Source organism: Acinonyx jubatus, chromosome B3, assembly GCF_027475565.1.
Source record: "Acinonyx jubatus isolate Ajub_Pintada_27869175 chromosome B3, VMU_Ajub_asm_v1.0, whole genome shotgun sequence".
Taxonomy (NCBI): domain Eukaryota; kingdom Metazoa; phylum Chordata; class Mammalia; order Carnivora; family Felidae; genus Acinonyx; species Acinonyx jubatus.
Window position 1 is genome coordinate 117,253,888 of NC_069386.1, and position 15,183 is coordinate 117,269,070.

A 15,183-nucleotide genomic window follows, 5' to 3' on the forward strand; every position below is an offset into this window, starting at 1 on the left:
AGGAAGCATCCATAGCAAGGCCAGGACAAATGGCAGACTGGTCCTCATGGCCAGTGGCTGAAGCATTAAAGCATTTGGTGGTATTTGAGCCAAGCAAGGGCACGGCAGCATGAAGGCAGTGACAGAAGCTCAGCCAGAGCCTAAGCTGGGAGAGATGAAAAGCAGGCGGGGCTGGCTGGGAGCTGGGCTGCAGGGCCTTCTGCCTGCTTCTTCATGGTGTCTTCCCAGCTAGGAAAGCCTTCTCGAGGTCCCTGCCTGTGTGGCCTGGGCCCATTTCCAGGTAGCTGCCCACACTGAGCCCTCACTGCTATTCCTTGGAGGTACAGTGTGGGGGACCGGCCTCGGCCACATAACCTGGGGAGCAATGGCAGCGGTAGGAGCCCTCGGTGTTCTCGCAGTGACCGTGGGCACAGAGCGCAGCAGGCCCGTTCAAGTCGTCACACTCATTGATATCTAAGAGGAAGGGAAGGAAGAGAGAGCTGTGGGGAACCCAGGTGCCTCTGCTGTTGTGGTCACTAAGCACCAGCCCCTGCCCCGCAGTGGAATTCTACATGTGGCAGCCAGGAGCTGAGGTCATTGCCCCAAACTAGGCAAGTCAGAGACACAAAGCAGGTGGTAGTGAACCCATCCTGTGCCCCTGGACAGTGACCATGCTCTTTTGTCCCTGCCTTTCTTCTCTCTAGGAACCTCCCTGGAAAGGGCTTTCTATACACAACAGGAGACCTTCCTTTGGTGCTGTCTCACCACTTGGCCTGGTTCCAGACAGCCCCACTAGGGGGCAGCAGTGTATGTTCCACTCTCAAGTTCAGCCTTGTATTCCTCAGTGAGCGGTGGGCCAGTCTGACCTTTCCACCTGGAGCCATCAGGGCCATCCTGCTCCCTGGGCCACTCACGTCACAACTTACCCACGCAGGCCATGTGGGCCATGTCCAGCTGGAAGCCCTCAAAGCAGTCGCAGGTGTAGCCCTCCCTCACTCGCACACAGCGGCCGTTCTCACAGCCGTTCAGGATGCCGCATTCCTCTGCCTGAAGCCCTTCGAAGCCGGCCTGGTGCTCTGGTAGGAGGGAGTCAGAAGGAAGCTGAGGCCTTGCACCCAGCCTTGGGAGCCTCACCCTCCACTATGAAGGTTGCTCCTTTTGGATTCCTAAGGTCAGGGTTGGGAGGGTCTAAAACTCTCACAGAGATGCTAAAACAAAAGGCACTACCCTTAAGAGATAATTATGTGTCATTACTTTATGGTGGCGGAGACCTGCGGTACTTTAAATGTTAGCTCCGGGAAGGTTGAGACTCCTTGCTCTCATAGTGCCAGGGTTCCCGAGCAGGTGGGTGTCTATATAGTGTTGGTTTTGTGGTTGGTGGTGGTTAAAATCTTTAGATGGTTTTTGTGGGGAGGAGACTGGCAGCAAAAGGGGATTACCCTCACCCAACACGAAGCAAAACTTAGGTATCTGCTTAACCCTCTCCTCTTTAAGCAGGTCCCAACCCCTGAGAAAGACCGTATCCCTAGTCCCCGTGAAGCCTTTGTCTGGTACAGTGGCCTGTGCCTGGGGCAGCTACCACATCCGTTGCACAGGTGCCAGGCCTGACTTCTTCATTAGAATTCAAGTCCTATATGCTGGGGTCCTTGCCACTTACAAACCGAGTCACCACAGTGGGCCTCTAAAGTGATTAGAAATCCTGAATGCACATTTCAGGTCACGAGTGTGAGCCTGTAGACCAGGTTATTCTGCACACCGTGGGTGGTATGGAGGGAGAGAGACGGACCGGAGTGTACCTGCTTTCTCTTGCTCTCTCAACCCCCACAGGGAAGTTTTTGAGGTTGGGATGGTGTCCTGTCCTGTACCTCTTTGGCTCATCAGAGTTGTTTGGGTCTGACCCAGGCATTTGGAGTTGTCCCTTGAGTGACCTGTGAGAGGGCTGGCTGGGTCTTTTCCCTCCCCGGGCCTCACCCCGCTGGCAGCGATTAGTAGGTAGAGGAGATGGCAGTGAAACCATTTTGGTGCCCGCTGCTTCCCCATTTTTGCAGCAACACAGACCTGGGTGGCTGGCCACGTAGTGGGGCTGGAGTTCTGAGGGCTGCAGGGGGGGCTCAAGAACTGGTAGGTGGTCCCCTGGGCGGCTGGCTGTGTTGGGGAAGGGTGGCTCTGGGACGGTGTCCTCGGGACCCAGGTAGTTGTAGAAGGGGGCCCCGTCTGGGCCGTAGAGGCTGTAATGCAGGTCCTCGGGCCCGGGGCCGTACTCATAGCCTGGCCGGAAGTGGACTCCAGCCTCCCGCTCGGCTTCGATCCGGGCCACGTTGCACAGCTGAGCGTAGACCTCTGTCAGGGAGGAGGGAGAGAGGATGCTGCCAGGCTCTTGATAGCTAAAGCCTGGAGTGTGGTTCCCAGGCTCATTTCCCCGGGGAGAGGGAGCATGCTGGGACTGGTGTCCTCTGGGAGTTCCTGACAGTGCTCTCCTCGTCACCCCAGCCCCTCCCCCACTCTGTCCCCAGACAATAGAGATGGAAGATGGCCACAATCTGATTGCTCTACTCCTAAATCCCTCCTTCCCAGGTGAGGGCATTTCCTTCCCTGGGGCCCCTCCCCCCCCAGGCAGGCACGGGTCACCCTTCTCACCAGAGCTCCTGGGGGGGCACAGGGCACACTGCTGGCTCCAGGCCTCGCCATCCTGACAGCAGCATTCTGTGTAGGTGGTGCGGCGCCCGTGCAGGGGTTGGCTGCACACATAATTGGTGACTCTTTTCCAGCAGATGTCCATGTGGATGTCATGGTCAGGCAGGTCCTCTGGTGGCACAGCGCACAGGGGCACGTGATCCCTCCCGGCCCAGATTCAGTCCCCCCACCGCTGCCCCGCCACTCCAGGCCTACTGACCCGTGCCGCCGGTGCTGTTCACGCAGCGCTGCTGGCCGAGGTCCAGGGTGAGCGGGGGGCTGCAGAAGCAGTGGAAAGAGCCTTCAGTGTTCACACACTCACCGTTCTCGCAGACCATGTCCTGGCACTCGTCATGATCTGTGGTGGCAGAAAGACGGAAGGGGGATGTGGGGGGCAGTACCAAGGCGGCTTGCCCACGGACCGCCTTCGTGGAAGGGGGTTTTCTTGTAACTGACAATGAAGAGGTGGCACCCTGCTTCCCCCTGCCCCCCCCTCCCGACCCAGTCCAGTCTGGGGAGGGGGGGCCCTCCCCAGGGATGCCTTTCCAACAGGTGTCCAGCTCCCCTCACCTCAGACCTGTCTGCTGCAGTGGGAGCTCCCAGCAAGAATGGGGCTGGCTGGTGGGGGCTGGGAGAGCATTCGGCTGTGGGCGCGGGGGTGGGGAGGGGTGGTGTGTGTCCTCACCCTCACACTTCCTGTGGACGGCATTGTAGTGGTAGCCGGGATGGCACAGGCAGATGTAGCCAGGCACCGTGTTGAGGCACCGGCCGTTCTGGCAGAGCCCAGGCCCGAACATCACACACTCGTCCGCATCTGCGGGAGGGCAGAGCCGAGGTGAGAAGCAGTACAAAGCAGAACGTGATACTAAGGGCTCCAAAGCCAGACCTGCTGGGTTTGGGTCCTGGCGCTGCCACTTGCCAGTCAGGTGACTTTGGGCAACTTGTTCAGGTCTCCTTGCCTCAGTTTCCTACCTAAAAATATGTGGATGCTATTACTCAATCTCTCACAATTGTTACGAAGATTAAGAGGTTAATATATGTAGGTGCTTCAATAGCACTTGGCATGTAGCAAGCACTTAAGGAAAGCTGCTTCTGTTTCTGTGATTTCCTTCTCCGGCTTCAGGATTAGGATGCGGAAGGGCTCATGCCTGAACTACCCACTTTGAGTGTGGGTTCCCCCAAAGTTTCTGGCTTTCTAAGTGAGGCCAGGGAGATAAGCAACTGCCTCGGTATAGCAGTACTTCCCACTCTGTCCCTATGCCCCAGGACTGGGTTAGTCAAGGCGTCATAGTTTATTCCGGAGGGTTCGGCCTCGGAGGAGCAGAGGGAGCTCAGGTCAGAACTTCGGCTACACATCCGTAGGTAGTCAGCCCCAGGACGGGAACCAGGGGAGTCACCTGGGAGGCTGGGGCTTCATGCAGAGCTTCCCTGGGGACCCTCCCGGAGGACCAGGCCGGGCCCGCTCAGGTGAGTGGAGTCTGGGGAGGAGGGTCTCTAGGGAGGTTACCTGTGTACGTGGTCTGTCCAAACATCCAGGCTCCGTCCACAGGGATGTAGCCTTTACCACTAGGGCAGATCTCGCTGAATTCCACTGTGCAAGGAGGCATCCAAGCTTAGAGACAGAAGGGCTCTGCCCCCATCTTCTCTCCCCTTCTTCCAGGGTCACCCTGCAGAGCTGACACTGAGGATTTGGGACCCTTGGGGGCCTTACCTGAGTCCTCAGCTGGGCAGAGGTCACAGGCGTCTCCCCAGCTGGCACCCTGAGTGCAGCAGCACTCGGCCTGTGTGGTGTTCCGGCCCAGAAGGCTGGAGCAGGGCAGCTGGTCATTCTGCCCAGAGTAGCACTCCATGCGGATGGGGCCCGGGGGGTGGTCCCCTGGCGGGGCCTCAGGAATAGTCCGACCTGTGTGTGAGGGATGCCCTTTATTACTGTCTGTCCGTGGCTCTCTAGGGCACCCTAGGCTTTGAATTTATTTTCAAAATTTTATGTTTATATAATAGCACTTCCCAGTGTACAACATGCTCTTACCTGTATTATCGTGCTTGATGCTTTCAACAACTTTATATTGTCACCTCCCTCTCACAGATGAGGCAGTTAAGATTTAGAAAAACTAGGTGACTTACCGCAGCCACCAGCTGTTAAGTGGCCCAGACCCCTGTTCTTCTGCTATCCCCTGCTATCCCCCTGCTATCCCCCACTATAGGGGGTGCCCCCAGTCCTTGGCATAACCATAGAGGCAGCCCTCCCCCATTCCTCAGCTCACACTATACCCCAGCCCCTCCCACCTTCCCTGTTCCAGGTCCTGTTTTCTTTTTTTTTTTAGTAATTTTTTTTTTTAACATTTACTTATTTTTGAGACAGAGAGAGACAGAGCATGAAGGGGGGAGGGGCAGAGAGAGGGAGACACAGAATCGGAAGTAGGCTCCAGGCTCTGAGCCATCAGCCCAGAGCCCAACACGGGGCTCGAACTCACAGACCACAAGATCGTGACCTGAGCTGAAGTCGGACGCTCAACCAGCTGAGCCACCCGGATGCCCCTCCAGGTCCTGTTTTCTTTTCCCCAAGTCAGAGGAGGCCAGCTGAGTCCTAATCCAGCCTGGGGTGACAGGCTGGACCCGGCAGCTCAAGAGTGGAGTGGACAGGAGAGAGTGAGGCTTAGCTTCAAGGCCTCCCTCACCAAACGTGCCCTGGGACCCCCGTGAGGCTCAGTCTGAGATCCCTGGGCACCTTCAGTTGGCATCAGAGCTTCCCGAGCCTCCCAGACATTCCCTGGCCGGGGACAGGCGCCCCCCCACCCCCCCCCCCCCGCCCCCGCTCTCGTCTTGACATTTGCTGCACTCCTTGCCCTGCCACACTGCATTCCTAAGTGGTGCCCCTGCCCACACTGCCCGGGCCTGGCCCGGGCTCCTTCTCAGTAGCTGCCGCAGTTGAAGTGCTTTGTAAGCCGCAGAGTGGTCATTCGCAACGACTGGGTAGAGTATGGGGCACGCTCACCTCCAGCCATCCGCGGGCGGCAGTGCCCCTCCTGAGCGTCGTACTCCTCCAGGTCACTGGCACAGAGGCACAGGAAAGAGCCCTCCACATTCTCACAGAGCGCCGCCCCACACACCGCCAGCATGAGCTCACACTCGTTCACGTCTGCCAGGCACGAGGATGGGCTTGTGGGTGGAGAAGACGCAGCCTGTGCCCCTGCCCCTCTGCCCGCAGCCCAGGGGGCAGATCCTCATCCATCCCCTCAAAAGAAACAGACTAGGTCTTGGGAGAAGAGCAGAAGGGAGCTAGCAGGAAGGAGGGACCGATGAACAGAGGGCGTGGGAAGGGAGAGAGGCGAAGGGTGGCAGGAAAGGGTCACTAAACGGACAAAGAGGAAGGGTTCCTCCCTCCGGGCACGTTCTCCAAATGTGCCTCTGGAGACCCAGAGGTCTCTGGGGAAGGGTGGTGCGCCTTCGCTGATATGCTTGCTCCCCCTGCTGGTAGAACATGGCCACGTTTCTCCTGCCAACCTGGTCCCCCTGCCTGCTGTAGGGTAGAGCTGAAGTCCCCCTCCCTTGCCCACTCTATGAGGACCTATTGTGGAGGCGTGTGACCTCGAGCCCTTCAGGAGGAGGGCCCTAGGGCCTCTCTCCAGGACAGCCAAAATCTGTGGAGATGGGCCCAAGGGCCTCCCCTTCCCCGGCCCGGAGCCTGGCTAGCCTGCAGGCTTCTCACCAACACATTCCCAGCCGGAGGACGAAGTCTCGAAGCCCTGGTCACAGAGGCAGCGGAAGGAGCCATCAGTGTTGTCGCAGAAGCCGTGGCTCCCACACATGGTGTCGTTGGCACACTCGTCTATGTCTGTGGGACAGTGGGGACTAGGGTGTAGGGTGCACTCTTGCTCTGTTTGCTGGGAATACTTGGACTATTGACACCAATGTCTGTAAAAAGTAACTTCTAAACACAGGACAAGAACACTCTAACATTGATGTTCCTCTTAAATTTTTGTGTAAGCCCTGCTGTTTGGAAAATACGCAAACTTCCAACAGCTGCCAACACAACGTCCTCAGGCGAAAGCAGTTTCTAGCTGGATACGTGAAAATAGGTGTCCTCAGCCCTCCTGCCTCCGACTCCCCATTCCTACTCACCAATGCAGTCTCCAGTCGGAGCCATGTGGAAGCCAGGCTGGCAGGCTAGGACACAGCGGTAGGAGCCAGGGCTGTTCTCACACCTCCAGGCCCCACATACCGAGTCGCCGTGGTCCTTACACTCGTCAATATCTGTCCCCAGAGCCAAGAGAGGGGGCGGAAGTGGGCAGGTCACTGCTTTGGCCCCACCGTTTTGGCATTACAAGGTCATGCACCACAACCTTTGGGGTCCTTGATCCGCTGCAAATGACTGTGCTCAACCCACCCCCAAAACATTAAGTTCAGGATCATTTCTCCTGACCCGGCAGGATGAGGGTCTAGGTAGAAAACTATATGCTGTTTAGGAACGCACTGAGCTCTTAGCCTTCTGTGACATATTTTTTTCCCTCACCCCCTTCTCCCTACGGCAGAGTACTTTATGCTTCTTTTTATATAAGTCTGCACCAAAGCGTATTTACTGAAAATTGTCTTCGTATCTGTCTCCCTTGCTCAATTTGAAGATTGTCCATAACTGTCTACTTTGTCCTAGCAAAAGACATTGAACCTAGCAGGGGTTTAATAAATGTCTATTGAATCAGTTTGGCTTTAAAAACTAGATTGTGTGCTCTGCTAGCACAAGGATCCTGATTGTCTTTATTTTGTCATCCTTGGATACGTCCAGAGTCAGCGGACAGTCAATAAATGCATTCTCCATTGGATGATTAATCTGTGGAAAGTGCTCTGCTTTCTGGAAGCTGCATTTCCTAGTCCCAGGGAGCTGAGGACCAGGCAGGGGTGGAGGTGGGCGGACATGGGGCAGAGCCCTGTCCACTCCCCCCTGGCGACCTTACCCACACACTCCCCGCTCTCTGGGGAGGGCTGGAAGCCGGTTTCACACAGACAGTTGAAGGAGCCTTCAGTGTTGACACAGTGTCCTCCCAGACACCGGTCTGTGACTGCACATTCGTCCACATCTAGAATAGAGACATTTGTCAGCAGGCCCAGCCATGGGTCCCTGGGGCCCTAAGTAGTCCACAGGAGAGCCAGAGAGTGCCTCAGGTTAGGAAAGGGCTAGAAGATCTGAGGAAGAGTCTGGAGCTAGAGGCCAGAGGCCAGGCTGGGGGGAGGAGCCCCAGAACTCAGACACTACCAAGGACAGAAGGGTGACACCCAAAGGATTCAAAGGGCACATGCCTGTCGTAGATACCATGGAGAGGCCCTGTTGAGTGCCTTCCTGAAACCTGTCTCCCTGTCATCACTCAGCCTCCCGCCTCCCATCCCCGGGTGGGGCCAGGAGCACTTTATTTCAGTAGTCTAGACAGAGCCTCCAGCGCCCCCTGCTGCTGGCAAGCAGACATGGCCCAGCTGGCTTCTCACCCTGGCAGCTGGTGCCCCCCTCGGCGCTGGCGAAGCCCGGTGCGCAGAGACAGAAGAAGGACCCGTGGCTGTTGAGGCACTCGCCGCGGGGTGCACAGTACTCCTCTCCCACGCACTCGTCCACATCTGCAAGGAGAAGGTAGGCAGCGGTGTCGCCCAGGCATGTTGCCCCCTCGCCCACCCCACTCATTGTCCACGGTTCCCGCTGGGGATAGGGAGCCACTCACCCTCACACGTGGTGCCATTGGCCAGCTGGAAGCCTGTGGGACAGAGGCACTGATAGGAGCCAGCCGTGTTCTTGCACTCGCCTCCCAGGCAGCTGCTCTGGAAGTCTTTACACTCATCCACATCTGCAGGGTCACACAGGGGGGAAGGCAGCCCGTGGCAGCACCACCCCCACCAGGACAGGAACCAACAGGGAGGTCTCCAGAGGACCAGTCCCCTGCCTGAGGAGTCTGGACCCACAGGGGCCTCATCGCCTTATAAAGCAGCTGGTGAGGGAGGCTTCGGGGAGCAGTATCACTGTAGCTCCCTCCATCGTTGCCCTGGCCCAGCAGCCTTTGGCTGGGCCTCTCCAGCTGCCCACACAGTGCCCCTGGGGATGCTTGGCCCCTCCCCGCGACCTTGGCCTACAGTGGCCAAACCCACTGCCCTGACCATGGCTGAGATGGCTTAGACTTTTCTGAGAAGCAATGGGAAAACAAATGAGAGATAAATGAAGGAAATATACAGAGAAGCTAAGAAGGTCACAGGAACTAGGTTCTTTAAGCGGGCCTACAGATTGCCTGGTACAGGCCGATGTTTCCCAAAATATGGTCCCAGCCCCCACCCTTACAAAGAACCCACGAAGCTGCACGTGGACCAGACTCCCCTGAAGCTTGTGATCCAGTGGCTCATTGGCCCCTAAACCCACATGTGTAGTCACCTTTCCAACTCCTGTTGAGGGAGGGGTGAGAATAGGTGTCCCCAGCTAGCCAGTCCAAGGTAGACAGAAGGGCCCCCGGCCTGGAAGCAATCCCTGCCGTGTCTGGTCACTCCCTTCTCTAAGGGTGGTGGGTTGGTCTCCTGCGCCCCATCTGTGCTCCCCTCCCTCGCGGCGGCGGGGGAAGGGGGCTCTCACCTTCGCAGGTGTGGCCCAGGGGGCTGGGCCGGTAACCCTCCTCACAGTCCCTGCAGGAGAAGGAGCCGGCGGTGTTGGTGCAGACTCCTGAGGGGCAGACTCCCGGAAAGGCGCACTCGTCTAGGTCTGGGGCAGACAGCCAGTCACCCTGTGGGCTCGGGAGAGCTCCCTCTACCTGTCAGGGCAGGAAGCTTCCCACACACATGGCCTCCTTCTCGGAGCTTATAGGACTGTCTTGGGGCCCGTGGGGAGAGGCAGGCCCAAGCTGGGGGCCTTCTATAGGGCAACCCTGGCACCCTCTCCCCAGAACGCTCTGGGGGCAGCTCTACCGTCAGCTTCCCTCCTGTCTCCGCGACTCCCTTTTTTTCCTTCTATCCTCGCCTCCAAACTTGGGGATGATGACAATAGATGCTCCCCTTGGGGCCAAGTCCATTGATAAGGTCCTCTAGGCTAGCCTGGAGACCCTGAGCATCAGCCCAAAGCTGGGGGACAAACGGAGTGTTCTTTGGGGGGTAAGAAAGCCTATATTCCTGGTCCCCCTCTGCCAGCCCCTCCCTGGGTTTACCTTCACAGGCAGTGCCGTCTTCATTCACCCAGTACCCACTCTCGCAGGCGGAGCAGGTAAAGGAGCCCTCAGTGTTGAGGCAGAGGCCCGTGGGGCACGAGGCCCGGCTGGCACACTCATCGACATCTGAAACAGGCCGTTGGGTTCTGTGTGGGACCCTCTGCAGGACAGACATGGCAGGACGGACGGAACTGACAGGTGGGCGGTGGGCGGGGGGGGAAGGATGGGACTTGGCAGGATGTGTGGTTGGGTCCGCATGATTAGGGATGTGGGACGACGGCTGGATCAGCAGTGGGTGCGCAGAGGGAAGGAGCTGCGGGTGGATTTGCATGGAGGAAGGGTGCTTCAGCATCTGTGTACCTTGGCAGCCCTTCTCATTTGAGGTGACCTCATAGCCCGGCTCACAAGAGCATCTAAAGGAGCCCTCCAGGTTGATGCATTTTCCATGGGCGCAGACCCCAGGGGTCAGACATTCATTTACATCTGTGGAAGAGAAGTCCAAGATGGCAGGTTGGCCTCCTCTCCTTCATGTGGTCCCCATTGTCAGGCTTAGAGCATCTCAGTTACGAGGCCAGGGAATCAGCATTCTGAGGGGCCACAGGCCACCCTGGGAAGGCCATCAGGTTGTTCCTGCTCCTGGCCCCACCCACCTAGTTCAGGGCAGGGTGCCCTTCCCGCCTGGGCCCGCTGCAGCTCTATCTGGTAACACACAGCACTTTGCGTGTCCTAGAAAAGGAGGCCAGGTTCCCCAGCCCTGGGGCTGGTTTGGCCCATCTGAGGACACCTGGAATGAAATGTCCAAGACCCTTGACTCACCTTACAGTGGCTCTGAACCCTTCTGACCTCCTACTTGCCAACCAAACTGGTATGATTCCATGTTCCCAGCCCAACAACCAGCTTCAATAGGTGAGTGGGCAATGCAGAGACAGGCCGATCTATGCCTGGCTGGCTGACTGGAGTCTCAAGGGCCTGGGAAATGCCTGCCCTCTCCAGAGCCTCAAAGCATCTATTCACAATTCAGTCCCTCCTGGCCTTCTGAACCCTGGGCCTTTCTTCCTGCAGGGACTGAGGGGAAAGAACACTCTTCCTACAGCTGACATGCAGCCTCCTCTGGAGGGAGAAGCACACCCACTGTTGAGTTAGGTGTTGCTGTTTAGACATTGCTGTTGAGATGCAGAAAAGCAGAAGGCCCTCCTCCCCAGGAGGACTCGGCTGCCAGCTCACACCACCAGAGCCACCCTCTTCCTAAGATTCTTGGCAACTCACTCTACCGAGCAGGATCCAGCCCCAGAAGCTTCTGGGACCTTGGGCTATAGTTCCTGGATGGATATGGTCAAGGAACCAAAGGGGCCCCCACACAAGCTGATTCAGAGGGCAGAACACCAGTAATTGAAGCACACCCATCTCATGGCCAACATCATGTGGGAACCCAGCCAGGTCATGGAGGACAATGGCCTCCAAGCCACTTCCCCCTGCCCACCTCCTTCCCTCCCTGTGTGTGGGCTCAACCAGAGGTCCCAAGGCCAAACAGCCCTCTCACTGCCTTGGCAAGCAGCCCTCACCTACACAGCTCCCGCTCTGGCCCCTGTAGCCCTCCTCGCAGGCTAGGCAAGTGTAGGAGCCGGGGGAGTTGACGCATCTCCCATCCGGGCAGGTGCCAGGGTGACGGCATTCGTTGATATCTGCAAAATAACATCTCCACCCTTGGTCATCGCTGGGAACCACAGCACATGGGTAGGTCTGAGAGGAAGCAAATCCTTGACCCTGCCCTTGGTGGGGGAGAGGGAGGGATGCCAGTTTCTGTACAGATGGAAACTAGGAAAAAGTGAGTCCTGTCTGGTGTTCCCAGCTTCACCTCCCACCCACTGTCCTGGACAAAAGAGACAGAAGAACTTTAGAAAGGGAGACTCCCTGGGTGGGGCAAGAGGCCATGGTCACCACAGCTGTGGGAGGGTGGGAGAGCTCTACTCCATGAGCTGGCCTGTTGGGAAGGGCCTTCGTATCTGCCTTGGTGAATCCTGTTCCTTTACGTTACTGGGACTGTACGTGCTTGGTATGGCAGGTCCCGGAGACCCCAGAACAGGTCGCTGGGCAATGAGGGCAAAATGGGCTCCCCTGCAGCAGGAAATGGGGACTGAGGAGGACCCCCAATCTCGGATGTGACCAAGACCAGCCCTGAGGCTGATGCAGAGTCAAGGGTGGAGGCTGGCAAGGCTTCTTGGCCGGAGAGACTTTTGTTCCAGGTGAGAACCATGTAGGGCTGCCAATGCCCACTCTGGTGAGATCCGGGAGAGAGTCCAAAAGGATGAGCCTGGGGCAGCGAGGAGGAGGACAGAGATCTTGCTCCCGGGGGGCTGCAGGCAGGGTTCTTCCTGATACGACCTGACATACCCAGAAGTCCTCATTCAAGGCACACAGGGGACTTGGGCGGACTTCAGGAGGTCATAACACAGGGACTGAACTCTGGGTTGGGACTGCAGGAAGGCAGTATGTGCCTCGGGCTCAAGGGTGAGGCTGCCAGCCACTGTTAGTGACAGACAGATTGACTGAGCTCCAGAGGAAACAAGAGGATCTACTCTTCCTAAATCGGGAACTGTCATTCTCCTGGAGGAAGTCTACCAGCTTATGCAGATGCAGAAGACCTACTGCCCAAGAGGAAGATCTGCTCAGCACCCATGGAGGAAATGCAGGCGGCAGGGCCAAGGGTCAGAACGCAGGCTCTCTGCAAAGGGATGAAAGCCAGCAGCTGTTACAGAACACGATATGGCCCCTGAAGCGGAGAGTGAAAATAAGTCTCCTCTGACGTTGTTTGGTCTGCAGAAGTCGGGCCACATCAAAGCCCTCTATCCCAGGGCACCTGGGCCCTCTCAAGGCCAAAACTTCACCCTGAGGGTCCAGAAGAGGAAGGTATACAGAGGGCAGGCGGTTGTTCAGCTGGGTATCTGCAAGGAAATACCCAGGCCCCCAAGGCAATCTTGGGGACAATGAGATAAGGTTCGTCTCTAGAAAGAGGGTAGCCAACAGCTCTTGGTTGGGTTGTGGTGACACTGGGCTAACCTATTCTAAGGATCTCTGTAAAGACAGAATTGAAGAGAATGAGAAAGAAGAGGGGGATTGAAGGATCTAGGACCACCAACTTTGGCTGCTCATTAGAGAGCAGCCAGCTCCATGGCCTGCAGCCTTAGCTGAGGTACCAGAAGAAGGATGGGCAAAGCCATTGGGAATGATAAGTGATCATTGCTTCGGGAGATAAAGAGACAGAGGTGAGGACCCTTTTCTAAAACCACACTGAGAAAAAATGAAACCTTTGCATCTCTCCTACAGGGATCAGGTAGTGTAAGAAGGAGATTACATTTACCAGGAGCAAAGAGCCCTGATGCCTGTCCTGCCCCAAATGTTCTGGGCATATCTATGGACGTGTCGCACAAAGTGTCCTCTACTGGGCATTAGGAGACTCCTGGTATTGATGCTGTTCACTAAATATTCCAGCTTTCCCCTTGCTGGGCCAGGTAGGCTTGTGCTTCCTGGTTCTCTCTCTCTCTCTCTCTCTCTCTCTCTCTCTCTCTCTCTCTTAAGTTTATTTATTTTGAGACAGAGAGAGAGAGAGTGTATGTGTGCATGCAACGCAAGTGGGAGATGGGCAGAGAGAGAGAAAGGGAGAGAAAGAAAATCCCAGGCAGGCCCTGTGCTATCAGTGCAGAGCCTGACACGGGGCTTGAACTCACGGACTGTGAGATCATGACCTGAGCCAAAATCAAGAGTCAGATGCTTAACTGACTGGGTCACCCAGGCATCCCGTGCCTCCCGGTTCTTTGGGTCAGACCAGGGCACTCGTGCTGGCTGATGAGCTATGACGCATATAATTTATGGACCAAGGCATAACTGTGAGCAACTCTTCCTTTCTTCCATGGAGACTGGCCGAATTCAAGATGCTGGCTATCCCTTTAGGCTAGTTCTAGAGTGAAGAAACATGAGGCAGGATCCCCAGCTGACCCACGATGAGCATGTAGCACTGATCAGATGCAAACTTTGCTGTGTTCTAAGTCATGAGGGCTGGGGGTCGCTTGTTAACGTAGCATAACATACTCTAGCCCGGCACACCACTGCTGGCTTCTTTCCTCAGATCAGAGCCCCAGCCACGATTATTGTATGTGAGAGGTCTGTCAGCAAGTGGGAGAGCGAAGGCAGAAGATCAAAGCAGCCCTTAGTCACCCCATGAGCCATGGAAAGGCTCTCCCAAATGGGAGTGCATGTAACAGAGCCATCTGCCAAGCCCATCAAAAGGAGCCAGAGAAAGATTCCGGATGAAGTAGATTCCACTTCTGACCAGTCCGTGTTAAGGGCAAAGGCTCTAATGTCACCAGATATCTTGAAGCTGTTCCATCGATCCCTTGGTATGTGGACTAGAGCTGGATTTTTCTCCCTAGTCTAGGGTTTGAATTTAAATCTAAAATTATCGTATATTTTGCTGGGTTCTAATACCTTGGTAGTTGGGGGCAAGAATGAGACCACGTGACTAAAATGTCACACCTTATTGGTATGAGGTTCTGAAGAGACCCCAGGGGACCCAGGGAAACAGGCACCCCAGGGACCAGCTTGCCAACTTGTCTGTACAAGTTGGGGTCCTGGATCTTCCCTAACCAGGGCTTTATTCTTTGCATGAGGAAATGTGAGGTTGCCCATCTCCACTCCTTGTGAGAGCACAGGGTGGGAGGGGGAGCGTGCTCAGTCAGGGGCCAGAAGCGCAGGAGACCTGGGATGTGGTTGGGGCACAGCAAAGCCCAGGCAGTCTGCAAGGGGATCCAACCCCTTTCTGTGGGAACCCAGAGTTTCTGGTATGACGGAAATGCCATTGAGACTTTGGATGGGCTGCTGCCCAGAGCACTCAGGCCTTCCACCAGAGACTTTGAGTTTAAGTGGAGAGAGTGGTTTCTCAGTTGGAGTGAGAAGAAAGAGGGGGAGGAAATTGACTGGGCTCCCAGGGTGATGGCTGGGTCTGTGGTTACTGATGGAAACCTGGAGAAGTGTGCAGGCTACATCAGCCTTTCTTTCAGCAGACTGAATGTCTGGCCTGGGCCAGGAACTCAGCCTGACCTCCCAGTTGAGGTGTGTGTCTGGAACTTTTCCTCCGGAAAAAGTTCCCTCCGGAACTTTTCCGGAAGGGAAGGGGACAATCTGGAGGCGTGGACTACAGTGTGAGGGGTGTCTAGAGGTGAAAAAAGAACGGGGCTTTCAGATGGAAACACTCCCCCGTATTCACTGAAAGTCTTGTTGTACGTGTTAGCTTATTTGATCCTCACAAGAACCTCCGAGATGGGCATTATGGTTTCCATTTTCAGATGTCAAGACAAGAGTCAAACCCAGGCCT

At 56.3% G+C, this 15,183-nt stretch overlaps 1 protein-coding gene across 3 annotated transcripts in view; it reads right to left on the minus strand.

The window, feature by feature from the left end:
* Positions 1-1,064: 1,064 nt before the first annotated feature.
* Positions 1,065-15,183, minus strand: part of LTBP2 (latent transforming growth factor beta binding protein 2) — a 102,009-nt gene continuing 87,890 nt past the window's right edge. The window contains exons 19-34 of one of the 3 annotated variants that reach the window (XM_027066164.2): positions 11,378-11,497; positions 10,176-10,298; positions 9,816-9,941; positions 9,251-9,376; positions 8,358-8,480; positions 8,131-8,256; positions 7,605-7,727; positions 6,775-6,906; positions 6,362-6,487; positions 5,648-5,791; positions 4,364-4,555; positions 4,160-4,243; positions 3,338-3,466; positions 2,873-3,010; positions 2,617-2,784; positions 1,065-2,319 (exon numbers count right to left, since the gene is read on the minus strand). In XM_027066164.2, coding sequence (XP_026921965.2) covers positions 1,697-2,319; positions 2,617-2,784; positions 2,873-3,010; positions 3,338-3,466; positions 4,160-4,243; positions 4,364-4,555; positions 5,648-5,791; positions 6,362-6,487; positions 6,775-6,906; positions 7,605-7,727; positions 8,131-8,256; positions 8,358-8,480; positions 9,251-9,376; positions 9,816-9,941; positions 10,176-10,298; positions 11,378-11,497 — 2,603 coding nt within the window. In that variant the 3' untranslated portion in view covers positions 1,065-1,696. Of the gene's footprint in view, positions 2,320-2,616; positions 2,785-2,872; positions 3,011-3,337; positions 3,467-4,159; positions 4,244-4,363; positions 4,556-5,647; positions 5,812-6,361; positions 6,488-6,774; positions 6,907-7,604; positions 7,728-8,130; positions 8,257-8,357; positions 8,481-9,250; positions 9,377-9,815; positions 9,942-10,175; positions 10,299-11,377; positions 11,498-15,183 lie in introns of those variants that run through there. The other 2 variants (XM_027066165.2, XM_053224711.1) reach the window with 2 other exon arrangements.